This window comes from Megascapheus bottae, chromosome 26, assembly GCF_031878675.1.
Source record: "Megascapheus bottae isolate mThoBot1 chromosome 26, mThoBot2.hap1, whole genome shotgun sequence".
Lineage (NCBI taxonomy): Eukaryota > Metazoa > Chordata > Mammalia > Rodentia > Geomyidae > Megascapheus > Megascapheus bottae.
The window spans coordinates 11745685-11767108 of NC_143534.1; the positions used below are offsets into that span (position 1 = coordinate 11745685).

Below are 21424 nucleotides of genomic sequence, written 5' to 3' on the forward strand. Positions count from 1 at the left end.
TTCTTCATTTATAATTATACCCCCATGGAATTAAAACACAATAACTGTCTCAGACTCAATTGGTACAATGTGTCTTGTAGAGGAGTCTAAATACTATTTTATATTAGCAATGGCACTTAATCACAGTCCATATTGTTATTGAGGCTGGTGTTTTAAAATCTTCAATTTGTAATCCATTAGTGGATTATGAAATCCATTTAATAGGTCTATCCCAACATTTAAAAATAATTTAAAATACAATAATAGAAAATAGAGTAAATGCCTTATAATAAGGGTAAACACTGTCCTGAGATTTTTGTTGTTGTTGTTTCAGGGGTGTGTGTGTGTGTGTGTGTGTGTGTGTGTGTGTGTGTGTGTATCTGTCTGTCTGTCTGTCTGGGGGGGGGAATAAATAAAATGGCAAGTACATGTCTTTTTATGAACCATAAGCAAAAGACAAGAGTTAGAAAGTCTCTTTAGTAGACTACATGCCACTAAGTTATTTTAAAATTGATCAAATCCTTTTCTAAGTAATCGCAATTCAGGATAAAAGTTTTCAAGTACTTAATGGTAAAGATAACTTTTGTTAACCTTCTAATAAATAGTTGCATGTGGTAAGCTGGCTGCTACTCTAAAACAATATACATGTAGATATGTAACACATGTATAGATTTCAATGTCTATTTATTTCAATCTAAAAATTTAACAATGAAAACATAACAATGATGGAAAAATAATAATAATGTGGTTTTACTAAAATTCATTTTCTCTGTTGGTGCTGGTATTGCATATGTCCACATGAATGTCATTTTATCTGAAATGGCAAATGGGTAAGAATAGATTTCATTAAACCTGTGTGCAGAATTCCTTCCTTCCTTCCTTCTTCCTTCCTTTTTTCCTTCTTGCCTTCCTGCCTTCCTTGCCTTCTTGCCTTCCTTGCCTTCTTGCCTTCCTGCCTTCTTGCCTTCCTGCCTTCTTTCTTTTTTCTTGATGCTGGTCGTGGGGCTTGAACTCTGTGCCTGGATGCTGTCCCTGACCTCTGGTGCTGAAGGCTAGCGATTTACTACAAGAGCCATAGCTCCACCTCTGGTTCGGTGGAATACTCATAGACATTCCTGCCTGAGCTGGCTTTGAACCATGATCATCAGATGTTAGCCTCCTGATTAGCTAGGATTACAGATGTGAACCATTGGTGTCTCAATTATTTTCTTTTTATGTCTAAATTCACTCAAAAAATCTAGTACAATGCAGGCTCAAAAGCTGAGTGCATTGTTCACATGGCATTCAAAACAGAATATTACACATGCTTCCCTAAGAAAGCAAAGCAGGGCTGGAGGTTTGGCCTAGTGGTAGAGTGCTTGCCTAGCATGCACAAAGACCTGGGTTTGATTCCTCAGTACCACATACATAGAAAAAAGCCGGAAGTGGTGCTGAGGCTCAAGTGGTAGAGCTCTAGCCTTGAGAAAGTCCAAGGACAGTGCTCAGGCCCTGAGCCCAAGCCCAGGACTGGCAAAAAAAAGAAAAAAAAAAGAAAGCAAAGCATAGGTGCAATAATAGAGTGTACAAGAAATTTACCATTGGGAATACTGGACATGTTGTCTCTACCTAACTGGTTTTAGAGGTTGATGTCAATTTTGTGTCTTTTTCACAGCAGTACTTTTATTAGTGGTGATATTAAGCTCAAGGACCTAATTCTTTAATATAGTCTTAAGAATTAAGAAAACAGTAGAGTACCTAGTGAGAAAAAATTGTAGACAGAGTTTGAAGATCATTGTGAAAGAATAAATTTCTCTCTTAAAAATTCCTACGTTTATTACCATGCTGTTTTGATCAGCAGAAAACAAAAAAGTTTTCTCCAAAAAAAAAAACCCAAAACCCTTTTTTCCCTTAACATGACAAAACTATGTCCTATAAACATTGTCAGGAAACTTTGCTTCCGTGTAAACTGAGGATACTTCTGGGAAGTGCCGAGTGGCCTCGAGGGCATGTTTTGAAAGCTGGAAAACCTTGTAAAGGTTGTCAGAGGGATTGGCTTCTGGATGGGACCAGCTGGCCCAAAGCTGGCCCTTTGAAACCCTGCCAGGCACTGAAGATGGAAGGTCCTTGTGCATAGATGACTGCCTAAGAAACAAATGTCTAGACACATCTGTAAGAATTGGTCGCACAACTTGAACTCTATGGGATTTCTGTTGTTACAATAGAATATGCTAGGTTTGGGCTTCAAGTCTTAAATTACCGAATAGCTTTGGTAGCCATTACAAACCATCCAAGCTGGTCATCTTAACCAGTTGGCCCTTGTGATGACTTCCTTTTCACCACTCAGATAATTGGCAATTAAGGCAATTGAATTTTAAGTTAACTGCTTGCAGGATGCGACTGGTACTCAAACAACTATGTGCAACATACCCAGAGTGGAGCTATGTTTGTTCTTTCCACTGCTCCTTCACTGAACCAAGCTGCAGGCTCACAGTGCTGTATCTTCTTGGAGAGACTCCTCTTAGCCCACTTGTATAGCCATTGGGAATCAACGCCATGGGTTCTGTACCTTCATAGCATAACCATCCCTTCCTCTTCATATCCTGCTGTGGTTTTCTAGAACATTCCAGAAGCTTCTACCTCCAAGAATTTGCACATTTTGCTCTGTGACCAAGACATTCCTCTCTGATAGAGGATCTGGCTTCTTCCCTTACCTCTTTTAAATCTCTTTTGTAATCCTATCATTGAGGCCTTCCATTGCCATGTTCTTAATGTAAATTGCATCCCTTCTCATTCTCACTCGTTTTGCTTTTCCTTTTAACTCACAGATTTCTGTGTAAAGACAGCAGTTTTATATTCAAAGCTAATTTAAGTAGAAAGTACAGTTTTATTTTCCCCTTCTCAGAACACTCACCAGACTAATCTATCTATGACAATCAATAAGCCTATACTCATACTTCATTATCAGTCAAAGTATGTAGTTTACGTAGAGTTCACTCCAGGTGTGTTGTACCTTTTTTGGGGTGTGTGTGTGTGCACGAGCGCGCGTGTGCGCACACCAGTCCCAGGGCTTGAACTCAGGGCCTGAACCATAGTGCTCTACCACTTGGGTCACAGCTCTACTCCTGGATTTTTGGTTGTTAATTGGAGCAAAGTGTCTCATGGACTTCCTTTACCAGAATGGCTTTGGACAGTGATCCTCAGATTATGGCCTCCTGAGTAGCTTAGATCTCAGTGTGAGCCATCAGTGCCAGGTACGACTTCGTCTTCTGTATGCATCTGTTTGCCATCTACTTTCCCCTTCCTCTTTCCTCTGAACACCTGGAAAATGCTGATCTTGCTATAGTTTCTATTGTGATATCTTTCCCAAAATGCCATGCAATTTACAGTATATCACCTGTAGCCTTTTCAGATTGGCCTTTTTCACTTAGTAATCTGAGTTTAAGGTTCCTTCAAGTCTTTCTCTGAGTTGCTAGCTCTCATCTTTCTTGTGCTTACTGGATGCATCATAGTTTATTTTACCCACCTACCTATGCATTGACAGTTCGGTTGCTTTCAGTTCTTCTGTACGCTAATGAAACTGCCATGAATTACAGATTTCTGTGCCATTTCTTGCCATAAATGGATTGTACTTTATACAACTGGTAGTAGATAGCAGACAGTAGATGCCCAGGAACCACAAGTTCAACAAAAGGATAAGAAAAGGCATTTTCTAAAAAGGAACAAAAAATTGATCTCCAATCACATCCACAATCTAGTACATAAAGTACATAAAGACCCAGATTCGATTCCTCAGTACCACATATATAGAAAAAAAGCCGGAAGTGGTGCTGAGGCTCAAGTGGTAGAGTTCTAGCCTTGAGAAAGTCCAAGGATAGTGCTCAGACCTTGAGCCCAAGCCTAGGACTGGCAAAAAAAAAAGAACCTAGACTATATTAGGAATTCTTCAGATGTTTGTTTTCTATAGAAATATGAGCTTAATCAGAACAGATATGGAGTCACTCCTGCCATTGCAATGTTATTGGTATAACAATGCCTTCCTATGGTAGGGGTTCTAGTAATATTGGTTGTTTAGATAATCAGTATATCAAATTTAAGACTTCCTCTATCCTTCCCTTCATCCCTCTTCCTTTGATTTATGATCCTCCAGCCTCAGATTCTCAGGTGCTGGAATTATAGGCATGTACCACCATGCATGCGTGAGATTGTATTATTTAATGATTGTTTATTTATCAGGCATATTGAGTGAAACAAGAGGATGTTTAATAACAATTTTTGAATTCTGGACTTACGTAAAACTACATTTCAGCTGTGTTGTTTGGTCCAACTTCAACTGTAATTTACTAGTGTAAACTGAAAAATAACATTATCCCATTCCTCTCCATGGATTTTACTCAGATGTTGGTTAAAGCAGTGTTGGAAGGAAAAGAAATCCACTTATGATTTATGTGTAAATGTTTTATGACTAGATCACATGTTAGGGGAAACTTCTAGAAGCAAAGAAAGATTAATGAAGCAAAGCCACGGTGATGGATCTCAACTGGCTGAGGATGATTCATTTCATTGTGTCAAATTAAAAAAAAAGAGGAGGAAATAAAATAGTCCTCTTTTGAAAGTGGCAGATGTGGAAAATCTCAGTGAAGACATAAAATAGGATGACAGCACTTTTTATTGGATGTATCCTCTTGTTCTAAACCCCAAAAAATCTTGAAATAAGAGGGCTTCTATCTTGTTGAGGAAGTACGGAAGGATGTAGTTTGTGAAAAAAAAGTATAGGATCTTTGTAGATGATCATAATGTACATTAAGTGTGCAATGTTCTCAGAAACTTACCCATCATTGTTAACGTCAGATACCACAACAGTATATCCAAAATAAGATGCCATCTGCAAAAGAAAACCATTGGGTAATATATTTTGTGTCCAGAAGTCATTTTTACAGTCACTCTTAAACATTCTGGAAAGACAAATCTGATTGTGACTACATTTTTTTTGCATTTAAATTCGTAAACTCTTGAACCATGGTCTGGGTCTTTTAGTCATTTAATCTAACCCCTGACCCAATGAATAATTTTTCCCCTAATAACCCTGCCATCTGCTTGGATATTTTTTGGCTCTGCTCAACAATCATCCCATTCAGTCTGTGGATGTAACTGTTTGAATGTTCTTTGCTGCATGTGAACTTTCCATAATGTCTTGTATTTGGACCCATCTGGCTCTGCCATCTTGAATTACACAGATTTCAACTTCATATGAGGTCTCCTCAAAAAACATTTGTAGATTGATCACCATACAACCCTCTTTCCTCAGAGATAGCATACGATAGGACTAAAAGGCTAGATGAGACTCAGGACTTAGATTTATACTCTACTTTGGCTCTACCTTGTTGAAACTTAAACACGTTTTTAACTTTGGGCAATGCATATCTCAATATCAATCTATGTTGATCTCACAGTGAATGAAAGCTCCCAAATCTTTTCTATAAGCAGTATAGCATAGCCGCCTTTTTCCCTTCTGAAACATTTTGTTTTGAATCTACTTTCAGAATTGATAATATTTTCAGATTTGACTTATCATTTCTGCTTGCAAATCAGATTTAACGAACATACAGTCTTCTAGATAGTGTGCTTCATGGAAGGAGATTTTAGTGCATTTTGTCCCTTCTTCCCTTTGCAACACCAGAGCTACATATTAGTTAATGTGGATGGAGATGCCAAGCATTCTTTGCTGAGTGAGTGACCTCTAGATTTGGACCTGATGTGCAAGCGATCCCTTCTTTCATCTTCTTTCTTTATTCCAAACACAGATGGTGAAATTCTTACTCCATGATGATACTATGTGACTTTCACTCTGGGAAATGTTACCATCTATACACTAAAATCTAAGGCTAGGTAATACTGAGGACCAAAAAAAAGTTTTAGGTGCACTCAATTTATCATTACTGAAAATAATTTCAATGATTAAAGCAATAAAGAAAGAGACTTGGCCATAGAAATCTTGCTACATTTTTTCCTTATTGGTTTTTTAAACATATTAGCACATGAATAGTACACATGAATGAAGCTGAATGTTATATTGTCATGCATGCATACAGCATGTACTGATCAGACCCTCTTAGGGGTATTGTTCTGAATTTGCAAACTACCCATCTTCACCGTTATTTCTTTTCACCATACCTTTTGTAAGAGTAACATGAAAGACATAAAGCATCTGTTAAAAAATCTCATGATAAGGGCCAGGAGTGTGACCTAGTGGTAGTTTGACCTTGCTTAGCATGCATGAAGACTCGGGTTTGATTCCTCGGTACCACGTATATAGAAAAAAGCCAGAAGACGTGCTGAGGCTCAAGTAGTAGAGCTCTAGATCTGAGAAAGTCCAAGGACAGGGTTCAGGCCCTGAGCTCAAGCCTAGGGCTGGCAAAAAAAAAATCTCATGATAATGGGCAGTCTGAATTCCCAAAAGCATTTAAGTTCATTTAAAAACTCTATTAATAGTGCTCCCTTAGATGGTAAGACCATATTCAATGCTTAAATAAGTGTGGTAAATTTCACCAGGCCAAAATACCCAGACAAACACTGACTTCAGATGGGCCATATTTTTACACAGAAGGACAGTAACGTCCTGTTTTCAGGATCCCAGCCCATGACAATGGCTAACAAGGAGCGTCTATTCTCTGGAAGGAAAAAACCAGAACAACGATGTATGGCGGCTGGTAGTGTGGCCTAGTGGTGAGTGTTTACCTAGCATGCTCAAAGCCCTGGGTTTGATTCCTCAGTACCACATAGACAGAAAAAGCCAGAAATGATGTTGTGGCTCAAGTGATAGAGCACTAGCCTTGAGAAAGCCCAAGGACAGAGCTCAGGTCCTGAGTTCAAGCCCCAGGACTGGCAAAAATAAATAAATAAATAAATAAATAAATAAATAAATAAATAAGAGAGAGACAGGACAATGGTGTGTTCAGACTCCATGTGACACTGAGGTTCTTGGGAAGGATCTAGTTTATTGAGGAAGGGAATAAGACAGGGTTATCTTACAGAAAGGAAGTACCAAGAACCCACTCTCAGGCATTGAAAAACACCCACCACAGGACAAGCCTTATCTCCCATCCCAGCAGCTGGTGGTGGCTTTTTGCTTTTGAGGAACATAGTGTGCTGTGCTGTGAAGTCCTACTCGGTATTAGCAATGAGAAAGACTATGCAAATCCTGCATCCAATTGAGATCTAGCCTGCTTTTCCAGAAGTCTTTTCTTCCTGACATACATAGAGAAGCCTGGAAGCACCTTGTGTGTGTTTCTTGATGTTTCACTCTTTTCCTCCAAATCTCTGGACTCTCAAGATGTGTGTGTGTGTGTGTGTGTGTGTGTGTGTGTGTGTGTGTGTGTGTGTGTATTCACTAGTACACATTCTCGGAGACACACACATTCATACACATTCACACTCTACCAGCAGGAACATGTGTTGTCCATGTTATCATCATCGCAGCTATTTCCCACCATGCAACGCTACTTTACCCAAGGCCATCCCTGATCATTAGCCTACATCTTTTAGTCTAAGCATCTCATTCTTGATTATTTGCTTGCTTACAGCTATTGTGTCTTTCACTGTACTACTTAGTTGCTTCTGGCTGAGTCTGCCTAGGAGCTTTTAATGGCCTTGCATTAGAGGTGCCCAGACCATACCATAGAAAGGCTTTATCACTGTACTCCCTTTAACACCCCCAAAACAATGTTATACAGTTAAATTATTTGTTCTGTACCTCACTGATTACTGTCTGAAGTTATCCTGAGAACTGTTCCATCTCATCTACAACTATATGAGAGCTGGGATTCTGCCTAATACCCTGTTTTTGTTTCCAGATTCTATAAAACAATTTCCACCACAAATATCTCCTGAGTGAATGAATAAATGATATGTTCGCTAAAGTACAGTATTAGAACAGAGTAACATTTCTCGTTTTACATTAAAATATCTTTACCTGTTCGCCAGTAAAATTGTGAATAAAGGTCATATCTGTTGAGTTAATGATTGAGACCTGAAATTACAGAAATTAGACAGGCACATCATTAGAAATACAATGGTATTTTTTAATTGCAACAAATTATTTAAAATTCTTTGTTCAGACTAATAAATGATCAGTCATATATAAAACATAAAGCAAGCCTACAAGAATGATCTAAACCATAAAGCCAATTAAATTTTGTCTAGGATATTTTCAGATATAATTTTCAGTGTATGCATTTCGCAGGGAAATAAGAGTTGAATTCAATCACATTGAGAGCAATTGCCTTGATTATTGGTTAACTTAGTTGAGATTTTTTTCTAAAACTGTTTTGGTGCTTATAAGATTGGTAATTACAATTCTTTTCAATAACTATAAAAGTTTAAGGCATTAACCATATAGCAAGAATTATTTAAAGGTATTTGAATATTATATATATAATATCTTACAAATTATATTCTATATAAAATAGTGTATATATTATAAAGACTATTTCTGCAGCTGGTTATAGCAGACTTGAAGAATGGTAGCACAAATTCAATATCTATATGAAAATACAGAATGAAATTGTATCGGGAAATAGTATCTTTGTAGATGAATTTAGCTAAGGATCTTGAGATGTGTTCATTTTAGGGAGGCCTCAAGACTTTTATGTTCTGACAAAAAAGGCGAGGATACACATAGATAACGGAGATGGTAAGCTGAAGATGGCAGGAGTAGAATGACGTTGCCACAAGCCAAGGAACACCAGGAGACACCGGAGGTTGGAAGGGGCAAGAGAGAACCTCCTCCAGATGCTCTGGGGGAAGCATATACAAGCTCTTAACCTTTACTTCACACTGGGGACCTCCAGGAACTAGGGGAGAATTCACCTACATTGCTTGTGGAAATTTCACACAGTTTATGGAAATTTCTTATGGCAATCTTAGTAAACCAAGACATTAGTAAAATAACAATTGATATTATTATTTCTACCATGTAAGACATAGTCAAATGTCAATGATGATAACAATAGCAGCCTCCACAATAACACTATACTTTTCATGTAGCTCATACTAGCTCTACAGTGTGAGACCAATGTAGTCACCCAGAGCCCGAGCTTAGATAGATCCTCATGGTTTTATTCTCTGTTTTTTACTGTCTTGAGTTTTTAAGTAAGTCTTACATTTTAATAATTATATATATATCCCACATTTAAATTTTAAACTAGGCCCCACAAGCCATGCAGCTAATCAAGTACACGGGTCTGAGCAAATTGCACCTGGTTTATTTTTCTTCCTGCATGCCTGAAAAAAAATCCCCCAATAAGTGGAAGAATATCATTATTCAAAGAAAGTTTAAAAGTCCTTAAAAATGGTAAGGAAGAAAAAATTTCTTTATACCAGCATGAAAGCATTCTAGCTCTGTCTCTCAGTACTCACATATCCAAAATTCTGTGCTCCTCGGGGAACTCCAGCAACCAATTCTGAGGATAAAATAGTTGTTTTAGAAGGGAGAACTTATATTTTGAGCTATACCATAAATAGATGATAAAAACTTTGCCTTTTAAAGGAGCAAACACTACGCTGAGGATTAGAAGTTGGAACTGAAGGCTTTTTACATTTACTTTTTCATTTTTTTTGGTAAATAATAGAAAACAGGAACCAGGCTTCACTGTGAAACATCTCAATTTACATACCAATCTGAGTATATTTCTGCCTGTAGAACATCAGCTGGCTTCTCATGTTATTTATATGTCAAGTCTCGTATGCCTTCAACGTGGGACCATATTTTATATAGGCATAGAAATAAAGCTCTTGTCACATAAACATGTTAAAACAATTTTGGTCACCCAAGGAAAAGCCACATATTATAAAGTATAGGAAGCGGGCTTTCTACAACCGTTGGTTGCAACATCAGGGGCAATTTGGAAGCCACGAGTTTCCCAAGAAGAAAGTTTCAATGGCAGAGGAAACAACTCTGTGAGAAAGGCTGAGAATATTCCCATAGGCAGGGTATGAGAAAGCAGTGGTTCCAGCTTCAGGTCTGTCATATAACTGGGATAAATTACTGACTCTAAGTTTTCCCAATCACTTGAAATATATGGCAGTTGGAATAGCTGATCTTTCACGAGTATTTCTAGCTAGGCACCAGTGCCTTGTGTCTATAATCCTACCTAGTCGGGAGGTTGAGATCTGAGGACTGTGGTTTGAAGACAATCCTGGCAGTCAAATCTAGGATCATTTTCAATGAACAAACTGAGTTGGGAACAAGTGGGCGTAAAGAATGACGTGATCTGACTTCTGCTTCTAGAAGATCAATTTAGGGTCGGCTACAGAAGGGTAAGGATGACAGCAGGAAGATCAGGAACCTCAGGTAGGAAGTTAAGATGGCAGGTGATGGAAGCTACTTCAGTATTAAAGGTGAGAGATAGTGGAAATTTCAATTGGAGTAGGAGCTATGGATCAGGTAAGAAGTAGTCTAAGCAGAGGTATTTTGAGGGTTTACAGAGAAGGATTTGCTTATGGATTGGACATGGGACATATAATAAAGGCCTCATCTCGAGGCTGACTTGCAAGCTTTATGCCTTGGGAAACTTGGAGTATGACGATGCTTCTCGGAGAGCCTTATCATCTTCCCCTCAGTGGAGGAGATGAGGTATTTAGTTAATCATTGAATTTGAGTAGAGCTGGATTCATCAGCCTGGAATTCAATTTAAGACCAGAGGAGATCACCAAGATGGAACTTGCACAGTGAAGAACTGGTCTACGGATTTCAACCTGAGAAACGTGAAGTGTGAGCTAAATGAGAGAGCTGCCAGGGTTAGGGAAGCCAAGTGGAGGAATGAGGATGGATGGGGCATTCTGTCCAACACTACTGTTAGCCAGGGAAGATGCACAATGTGGAGGCATGTGGTTTGCTTAGCAGGAGTAGTGGACTAGAAACAGGACCAACAGAAGGGATTAAGAGGAGAGAGCTAAGGAACTGCCAGCCAGAGACTGCAGGTGGAGAAGAATACAGTTCTTTCAAAACAGTAATGCAGGTGGGGAATGGAAGCTGGAAGGCCGGGGAATAGGAGAATTTATTTAATGTAGGAGAGATAACAATATGAAGCTGGATACCTTTAATAATTGCTATTTAGGAGGCTGGGACCTAAGGATCATGGTTTGAGGCTGGCATGGGCAGGAAAATCCATGAGGCTCTTACTGCTAATTGATTACCAAAAGACCTGGAGTGTAGCTGTGGCTCAAATGTTGGAGTGCTATCCTTGAGAAAAAATCAACAACAACAGCAACAAAAAAATCTTGGGACAGAGCGAGGACTCAATAACTGCATACCCAAAGCTATGGATATGGTAATGGAAATATAAACATAACTATATAGACATAAAACAAAAACCTTGGGACAGAATCCAAGCCCTGAACTCAAGCCTCAGGACTGGCATTTAAACATAAAAGAAAAGGAAAACAGTGTGTTAGTGGGAATCAAAAAACAAGAATTGCTCGAGTCTCATCCCTGGTTCTAAAGGAAATGGGGAATAAGATGGAGTCCAGATAAACAAAGCCATTTGGACTGAGTCTCTAGCCACGAAAGTTTTCAGGGTGGGTCTGACACTGCCTAGATTTCAATAATCTTTTTGGAGATGTGAATTAAAATCTTCCTGATTTTAATTTCCTGGAAATAAACTACAATTTGATTCTACTTGGTTAATTTTAGCTCTGTCAACCAGACAGAACTGGGGGTGGATTATGCTAAAAGATGAATGGAAAACACCGTATCTCCTGTCCCAAAAACTTTCACAATTTAAGGAATAATCAGCTAGCACACATAGTAACCTTGAAGTTTTCAGCCTCTTATGACCAAATCAGTGTTAAAGATATTCATAATCACTTATAAATGATCAGAACACTTTAATTGCCCAGGGTCTGGGATCTATGTCAAATTAGAACTGTCACTCAACTACAGAAATTTTTAGTTGGAAAGGAAAATAGTTTTCTCTCAGATCCATTCCAGTAATTCATGGTTATTCAGAAGTTTCTTAATATCAACAATATGTTTAGGGAAAACAAATAGGTTCTTGACTTGGAAATTTATTACTTGGCTGTCCAATCCACTAATGAGAAGCAGAAAGAAGATTAGCATTTATTGAAGATCTTTTGTTTACTATATTATAAGCCATGTGAAACGTTCTATTTCCCTTCGGCTCTAAAAGGAGGCATTAATATTTATTGTGATTTAGTCACTGCAGAGCCCATAGTTGGTAGGCAGTTAAAAGCCAAAAACTTGACAGAAAAGTTGGTTATTCTTATCATATCTTCTTTCTCCTGCATCCAGTCTGAGACTGTTCAGGGCCAGGATGGAGCTCATCATACCAATTCCATATTAAAAGTAGAAGCACTTAACTCTTTATGAGTCACAAACACATTTGAATCTGGAAGGAAGTAGGGATCTTCTCATCCAAATAATATAAATACATAGAAACTTTTCAGTGTGATTGTTAATTATTAATTACTACTAATTAGTATTTAAAGTACTAATATTCTTTAATGTTGAATAATTAATATGCAAAGGGAAGAATGAGAATCAGGGAGGCCCTCATATCCTAATTAATATAGCAGCAGTGAAGTTGAATCTCTGTGAATCTTGACTCCAATGGTTTAGAATCTCATATGAATTCACTGGGAGCCAAACAGAGTCTGGTCCTTGTGAGGGAGAAAAATAAAAAGTATGTATATATGTTAAGGCGATAGGTGTGAGCATAAAGGTACCATATAGGACACCATTTATTATTACCTACTTGCATCTCACCTAGATTTACAGAAATTTGACAGTATGATTTCTCTTCTTCTCTTTGTTCTTCTACTCCTCTCTTCTTGTATATTTTCTAGATCACAAACATGACTATACCATATTTACTCCTCTGCTTTAATCCTTTATGGCTTCTGTCTTGCATGCTGTGTAAATTCAAGATTCCTTTCCATGACCTGACCTGCTCCTTTTTCTCCAACCAATCTCATTTTACTATAGTAAAATTAGATTCAATTCCTTGACCCTTCTAATCTTTTACATACCTTAACAGATAAAAGCTGGCTTCTTTGTCTGGACTTTCCCTCATCCTTCAAAGAGTTATTCATATGTTACACTCAGATCCCTTACTCTATGTCTATATCTTTGTCATAGTATTTTCCAGAGTTTTAAAGTAGATATTATTCTGTGTTCATAATTTAATGTTTATCAGAGCCAGTAACTTATCAATTTTGTGATTAAGGATTGTTTGTAAAGAGGTGCACAAAGAACAAAGAGCCTGGCTCATAGTGGGTGTGCAAAACTTTTGACAAGTGGATAAATGGTAACTTTTGGAAAGTAAAAATTGGCATGATGTAACAGTTTACAAAAGGATGTCAAAAATTATTTCAGGAGAAAATGGCATTTGAAATTGGCTTAAAAATTAAGTATAACACTTGGCCTTTGGAAGGATTGAAGGATTGAAAACACACACAAACACACACACACCCAGCAAAGTAAAAAAGATAGATGTTAGTTTTTCAAAATGGATCTGTTTCTAAGAACACAAATATTGTCTATACTTTCCATTCATAACACAGGACTACTGCTTTAATATTTCACTTAATTAGATAGTGACTTTTTACAGTCAATGAGGTTTCAGATGTACCAAAATATATTATTTTTTTAAGTGGTATCATTTACATCTGAGATTCCATTTTCTGTACATTTTCCATGGCAAATAAAATGAGAAGGGCCAATTTGCCTTATGCTATTTTTAAAAAATTATACAGGATGGGGGATTTCATTGATTCATTTCCACATATATTTACATCGCATTTCGAGCAGTCTGATCCCCTCCTCACACTCCTTGCCTCCCATTCCATTCCCCAAATAGCATCCACAATAGGCTTCTTTGTTTCATTTTCATATCTCTATGCATTTTTAAATGAAAGGACTGCTGCTGTCTCATATGCCCACTCAATATGACCACCCTGAAATTTGGACATCTACATAACTAGAATTTCGAATTCAGTGATATCTTTTACCTTGCTGAGAGTCCCCAGTAAATTCCCCAGCAGCAACTGAGTATCCTGTTGTAAGGTTAAAAACAAAAACAAAAACAGACAAATCATGACTTAATAAATGGGTTTTACCTACAGGAAAACATGTATAGCTTTATTAAGAAATCTCCACACATTATAAAAATTGGAGACTCTGTAAGGTAAAAAATTTATCACACTGGTAGTAACACTTCTGCACTAAAATGCTAAAATCGCAACAGACCATAATACTGATCTTGGGTGGATATGGAGGAAAATTATCAGATTCTGAGGTCACTTTTCAGAACATGAACACCATTAGCTGTTATAGCAAATGATGCTTTTAAACTTATTATTGTTGTTGCTATTAAGTAGTTGTATAAAGCAGATAAAGTTCCATAAGCCTGGTTATGAGTACAATGCTAAAATGAGGAAAATAGTCTGCATGTGCTTTCAGTCTGCCTTTTGAGAAACCAGAAATGTCTTGGACAATGGCTCTCACCAAGGTAAGTATCATCATAGGAAGCAGGAGCCACTTCTGTCTGCTTTTCTCCAGCAAGTTTCCTTAGAATATCTTTGAACGAATAGTTTGCAATGATATCTGCAACACTGGCCGTGATCACCTGACCTGTATGTAAACAAACAGAATACATGAACTAAGTAAGTGCAAGAAGTTTGAAGGGGTTTGCACTCCTTTCGCAAATATAGAACCACACACACTGCCCTGGGAGATACATGGATTTGCTTCCTTATTTCTGGTCCCCCTACCTTCACTACATCATTTAATGCAGAACATTTGCATATAAGCTCTCCTTTCTTTTTTCATATATTTTTATTGTAATTGTAATTAATAGAAGGGTTACATTATATTCGCCAGATAGAAGGTGCATTAATTCACATACATTGATACCCTTTCTCATGTCTTGGTCCCCATTTCCCTCCCCCCCCACGCCCACCCCTCATCTTGTTTTCCCCCTTTCCCTATCCGATTTCAAATAACCAAATACAAATATATCCAATATATCAGATAACAAAGTGAGATACTCTAACAATATAAGATAACCAAGGGACAGCAAAAGAGATGAGAGATAACATAGTACATTAAGGATAACAATCACTCATTATATGGCTTTTGTTTCTATATCCTAGAGGGCCTTTCATTTAGTGTCATACTGTATGGTTGTTTCATTGGAGATTAGTTTTGGAGTGATTCAATTTTTTGAGCTGTTGATATATTTTAGATATGAGGACTTTGTCCGTTGTACGGTTAGTGAAGATCTTCTCCCCCTCTATAGGCTTTCTAGTTAATTTGCTAGCTATGTCCTTTGCCATACAAAAGCTCTGCAGTTTAATGCAGTCCCACTTATCCAGACTTTCTCTGATTTGTTATGTTTCTTGGTCCTTATTAAGAAAGTTTTGACCTGTGCCAAGGAGACCTAGTGTATCTCCTATTCCTTCTTGTAAAGTTTTCAGTGTATCTGCTTTTACCTCGAGGTCTTTGATCCATTTGGAGTTAAACTTGTTGCATGGTGGCAAAGAAGGATCCAACTTTAGTTTTCTGCATGTGCTTAACCAGTTTTTTCAGAACCACTTGTTGAAGAGGCTATCTTTCTTCCATTCTATTCTTTTGGCTCCCTTATCAAAGATTAGATGGCCATAGGTCTGTGGGTTAATATCTGGGTCCTCAATTCTATTCCATTGGTCTTCAGGCCTGTTCTTATGCCAGTACTAAGCTGTTTTGATCACTACAGCTTTTAGTAGAGTCTGAATTCCTCCTATGCTGTTCTTTTAGCTATACAGGGTCTCTTATTATTCCATATGAAATTTTGGATTGCCTCTTCTATTTCTTTAAAGAGTGACATTGGGATATTGATGGGTATTGTGTTGAATTTGTAGATAGCCCTTGGCAAGATTGTCATTTTCACAATGTTGATTCTTCCAATCCAGGAGCATGGGAGGTTTTTCCATTTCCTCAGTTCTGCTTTAATTTCCTTTTTCAGGGTTTTAAAGTTTTCATCAAAAGGTCCATTACATTCTTAGTTAAGTTAATTCCTAGGTACTTTATTTTCTTTGAGGCTATTGCAAAAGGAGTTGCTTTCCTGATTGTTGCCTCATTCCTCTCATTGTTGTCATATAGGAAGCCAGTTGATTTTTGAGGGTTAATTTTTTTTTACTAATAAAACATTTTTATTTTGAAGATATCATAATAAATAAATATTCACTCTGAACATTAACTTTTCCTGTTATAGCTGAGCATTTGGCTGAAGATTTTTCAGTGCCATTGTTAATATACAGCAATAATTAATGAACAACTTCAAATATAAGTTGTATTTCACAAACTATTTCATATGGCAGATAAAATAGACTATCCCTATCATTTTTTGAGGGTTAATTTTATACTCTGCTACCTTGCCAAAGTTTTGAATCAGCTCAAGCAGCTTGGAAGTGGAGTCTGTAGGGTTCTTTAAACACAGAATCATGTCATCTGCAAAGAGGAAAAGTTTCACTTCCTCTTTCCCTATTTGGATCCCCTTTATGCTTGCTTCTTGCCTTATTGCTCTGGGTAGGAATTCTAATACTATGTTAAAGAGGAGTGGAGAGAGTGGCCATCCTTGTCTCGTTCCTGATTTTAGAGGGAATGGCTTTAGCTTTTCTCCATTAAGTATAATACTAGCTGTGGGTTTGTCATGCACAGTCTTTATTATACTGAGGACTGTTCCATGGATTCCTAGTTTCTCCAGAGCTTTTAATAAGCTTTCTTTTTTTTTACCAAGCTAACTTCTCTGCAAGGTCTAGATCTCTTGAGGGTTACTTGTCAGATTGGTTGGTCTTTGGGCTATTACTGGCCTCTGTAGCACTTTAGAATTAGGAGAAGCATGTCCTTTGTATGTTTTGTTTTGAACCTGGGTTCATGGCTCTCTAGCCCTAATCCCTCAGCCAATGGTCAGAGTAGAACGTCTGTATGCAGTGTCCCTGGAGAATCTTATGCATCCTCATGAACTAATATGACCTCCCTTTCTTTCATAGTGTATGTAATGGTTGCAGCTTCTCAAGTTGATTCCTGAAAGTTTTCCCCAGATACTAAGCTCTATGAAATTAAAATTATGTCTGTCTTCACTCATAATAAAGTCTCCGGCCTTTAACATGAAGCCTGGTATTAGCCTCAACAAAGTCTTGGTGAGAAACTGAACTGCAAAGTTATAAGACTATGTTTACATACCATGTAATAACAAAGAACAAATTGAAATGATGCTTTATTGGAGAAAACGTATCAATGTATCAATGTAATAAAAGATCACTACTGGATGCTTCCTTCTTGATTATAACAACAAACATGCTTCTCTCTTTTTTTTTTTTTTAAGGGAGAAAAGGGATTGAACTCAGGGCCTGGGTGGGCACTGTCCCTGAGCTTTTATTGCTCAAGGCTAGTGCTCTACAACTTGAGTCACATCTCCACTTCTGGCTTTTTTCGTGGTTCATTGGAGATAAGAATCTCCCGGCCTTTCCTGCTTTCTTTGAACCACAATTCACACATCCCATCCTCCTGAGTAGCTAGGATTATAGGAGTGAGCTACTGGCACATGGCACAAACATGTTTTTCACCTCTGGTAACAGAACATACCTTGCCAGTAAAAGCTTCCAGGTCCTCCTACTATAAGGTCTCCGTTCTGCAAAACAGAAACAGAAGCAGGAACAATAATTGAAAAAGAAACACTAAAAAAAACCTTTAAAAGGTGATACATTGTGGCTAATAAGCATTGCTCTAACAATTTATTCCTCCGTACTCCTCAAAAACAATTTTGTTTTCAAAGAGGTTCTAATATCAGACAACTTATATCGGATCATTTCTTCCTTTTTTGCTTTCAATTATTTAGTGTTATCACTTTATACAATTTTAATTTGACTTCATTAGGCATGTTGAACTCTCTCCCCTGAGACTATATAAATTCTGCTTTTTGGCCCTGACTCTGGTAAGCAAAATATCCACATGCTTAGTGTTGTACACATTTAGCAGGCATGGTCTTTTGAAAAAAACCTTTGTTATAAAAAAGGAAATTGTGTTCCAATTTATTTTCAAGGCCATAATTGTGCCTATTATGTTTCTCTCATACCTCTTTGCAGAGGAGAAAGCACACTAGGAAACATAAGCATTTTCTAAACCTATAGCCACATTTCTATACTACCTAAAACTGTAACTTTCAGTGGAAAAATTAAAACCAAAAAGCAATAATAGAAACATGACAACTAGACAGTCCAACAGAACATACACTGAAGTTTGTTCGCACTATTTCCAAAACCATACAATCTCCCAGCCATCATATTTGCACTAGATGTCTGTTTTTAATTTTGTCAAAGGATATGTGACTTTTAATATTATGAGTATTAAATGAAGTCAGTCAATTACAGTTAAGAGATAAAACTATGTATAGTTTCTTGTGATATGTTCAAAAACATATTTATTTCTGATTTCATGAGATTTTCATTTAAAAATAACTGCTCCACGAAGTGGGAAGGCTATAGATTTTAACCATATATAGCTAATAGGGAGTTACATGTGTATTATGTAATATAAAAGGGAAAATACCAATAAAAACATAAGGAAGTTGCCAGATGTGGCTAGATGTGTTCATAAAGTCTCTTTGATGATAGTTATTGGAGGAATGAAAAACAGTGTGCAAATAACAGCAACAACAACAAAAAAAATCACATTAAGTATTAAAATGTACCTTATAAAAATCCAGACTAAATCCTGCTTGGCAGTAACCTTGACCTTCAGGGTCCACTTTGCCTGGAATAATCAAAATATTCAGATGTAACAATGTCATCATTTCAAAAATTGTATATTAATAGCCAGTTCAGAATATTCTGTTATTTTCTCTGTATACTTCCTAAATTTAAAACGATCAAGATGTACTTTGTATTTATTTAAAAATTCCAGGGAATTTAAAAATATATTTCTGTCTCTATTTTTATTCCAAGTAGCAATGTCATTTTACAGTAATATCAACTGAAGAAATGTCTTTTTAAGGTTATCTGTGTGTATGAGTTTGTGCACATGTGTGAGTGTGTGTGTGTGTGTGTGTGTGTGTGTGTGTGTTGCTTCTGAGGCTTAAACTCAGGGCTTGAACTTTCTGATTTTGGGTGCTTAATCAGAGATAAGAGTTTCATGGGCTTTCTTGCATGGGCTGTCTCTGAAGTGTGATCTTCAGATCTCAGACTCCTGAGTAGTGAGGATTACGGTTTTTCTTTTAACATGCCGAACCCAAAATCATTACGTGTTTAGGGAAAACATCAAAGAACAAGAATTTATATTGGGTTTTACAATTTATTCATTCAAATATGTAAAATGTCCATCTTCTTACTGGATTCCAAAATCTCCACTGGGGCCAGGTGCCCTCATACCTGCAATCCTAGCTACCTGGGAGGCCGAGACCTAAGGATCACTGTTCAAAGCTAGCCTAGACAGGAAAAGTCCATTAGATACTTATGTTCAATTAACCACCAGCAAACCAAAAGTGGAGCTGTGGCTCAAAGTGGTAGCCTGCTATCCTTGAGCCAAAGAGCTTAGGGAAAGTGCTTAGGCCCTGAGTTCAGAACTGGGACACACACACACACACACACACACACACACACACACACACACACACACACGTTGTTCATTTGACAGTAACCTCTCTTCTTGGCTCATGGCTCCTATCATTCTTACCAGGTGAGCTTCAGACAGACCATCTGTGGTAAAGGTTTAGAATGGGGGCAAGGAAAACACTGCTGTTTTTATTCTTTTTATAAGAACTTAATTTTGGATTATTCTATTAAGATATATTATGCAAATTTGAAAACTGCATTTCTGATCATAGTGACTCTCGCAGGGACTTTGTTGTGCTAATGTTCACAAAAGATGAAACTATCAAGGTCTGGCTTACATTTATGTTTATCCTCTCCGATGTAACTCACTAACTGAATAGCCAATCATATGTCACCATGCACTTTTATAAACCATTCCAAGGTTGCGGTGATCAATATTCTTGGGGCATTAAGATTACAAATTTGAAAGCTGGAAGGGATGAGACTGGTCAATATGCATTGTATACATGAATTGAATCGAAAACCCCTTTGAGCAACTATTTAAAGACAATAAAATAAATAAATGAAATGATTACAAATTTGCTATTTGTAACATACTATGAAAGAGTTTCTATCATTTCTAAAGTGTTTAAAGGTTAGTCCAAATCTGGTTAAGTAGTTAAGTGATACACTTAACACAGAAAAATGATATTTTTCTCTTATCAAGGCTGTGACTGAATGGAAACTGAAAGGAGGGGATGGGGCAAGAAATGGATGTCCTCACAGGAGACACTTATAGGCTGAGCTGGTCTGGGCCTATTGTAGATGTCTTAAGACAGATCTAGTCTTTCCCGATTTTCCTAGAACATGTATTCCTCTCTCTATCCTTGTTTCCTTTCCTCAGGATTTAGTTGACTTTATTTAGCTTCACCATCATCATTCTTTCCATCTGCTCCCGTTGCTTTGTAAAATTACCTTTCTACCACATCCAGTCTATGTTGACAAAGTTCCTTCCTTCTTTTACAACTGCACGTTATGTTTTCTACTTATGAATTTTGTAAGGTTTAGATAAAAGCTGAACTGTACAACTTCAAATCTCTAGATACTAGTTTTCTAGAATTTCAGGGGTAAAAATAGTTTCACACATCAAAAATATTTGTGAACGGGTAACATACTGCTATATGAACACAAGTGTATTACACTGAATATATTTAATCACTGGATAGCCTTCCTTAAAATCCATTCAAAAATCTATTCTTTTTTACTCTTAATATTGTACATTATTCAAAGGAAAGAAATACGACCATTCTTAGAAGGTATTTCACTTTAAAGCAGGAAACTGAAAAAAATTAATGGAATATGCTCCATGAAAAAAATCATTGAGAAAATAACCAACTTGAAGTGTTTATTTGGAGTGGCAATTTTAGTAGAGTGCAAAGTTATTTCCTCTGCAAAGCTATTTCTTTTTTCCTTGTGGAATTCTAATTTATGACAGCTGAAGGAATCTTTCTTCCTGAAGTTTTAGAATATTTCTGCACTTCATAATTATTTCTTAGAAGTAAAATCGGGACTCCGGAGTTATACACACTGTTCATTCACTACTGTGTGTTGACTCTCAAAGAAGTGAAGAGCATATGTAAAATATCTTCCTCACCTGAATAATGAATGAGTGTAAGAGCCAAATTGACTTTAATATGAATGAGCACATTGGTTCCCAGATTGTTCGCAGTATCTATGGAGTGGGTTTATGCTGAAGAATTAGCATAAGCAGGGAGGCCTTAAATTCTCTTTTGAAAATAATCTCACTGATGTCCTTGTTCTGCGAAATCAACCATATGCTCAAGAACAAGCTGGCTTTGTGTTAATGAACTGTGACTTCTTA

At 37.2% G+C, this 21424-nt stretch overlaps 1 protein-coding gene across 1 annotated transcript in view; it reads right to left on the reverse strand.

The window, feature by feature from the left end:
- The window catches only part of Itga8 (integrin subunit alpha 8), a 121141-nt gene that overhangs the window by 78393 nt on the left and 21324 nt on the right, over positions 1-21424 (reverse strand). The window contains exons 5-11 of the mRNA XM_090318951.1: positions 18705-18766; positions 17600-17645; positions 14480-14605; positions 13984-14028; positions 9373-9416; positions 7928-7984; positions 4788-4840 (exon numbers count right to left, since the gene is read on the reverse strand). Of these exons, the coding sequence (XP_090175077.1) occupies positions 4788-4840; positions 7928-7984; positions 9373-9416; positions 13984-14028; positions 14480-14605; positions 17600-17645; positions 18705-18766 (433 nt within the window). The remainder of the gene's footprint in view (positions 1-4787; positions 4841-7927; positions 7985-9372; positions 9417-13983; positions 14029-14479; positions 14606-17599; positions 17646-18704; positions 18767-21424) is intronic.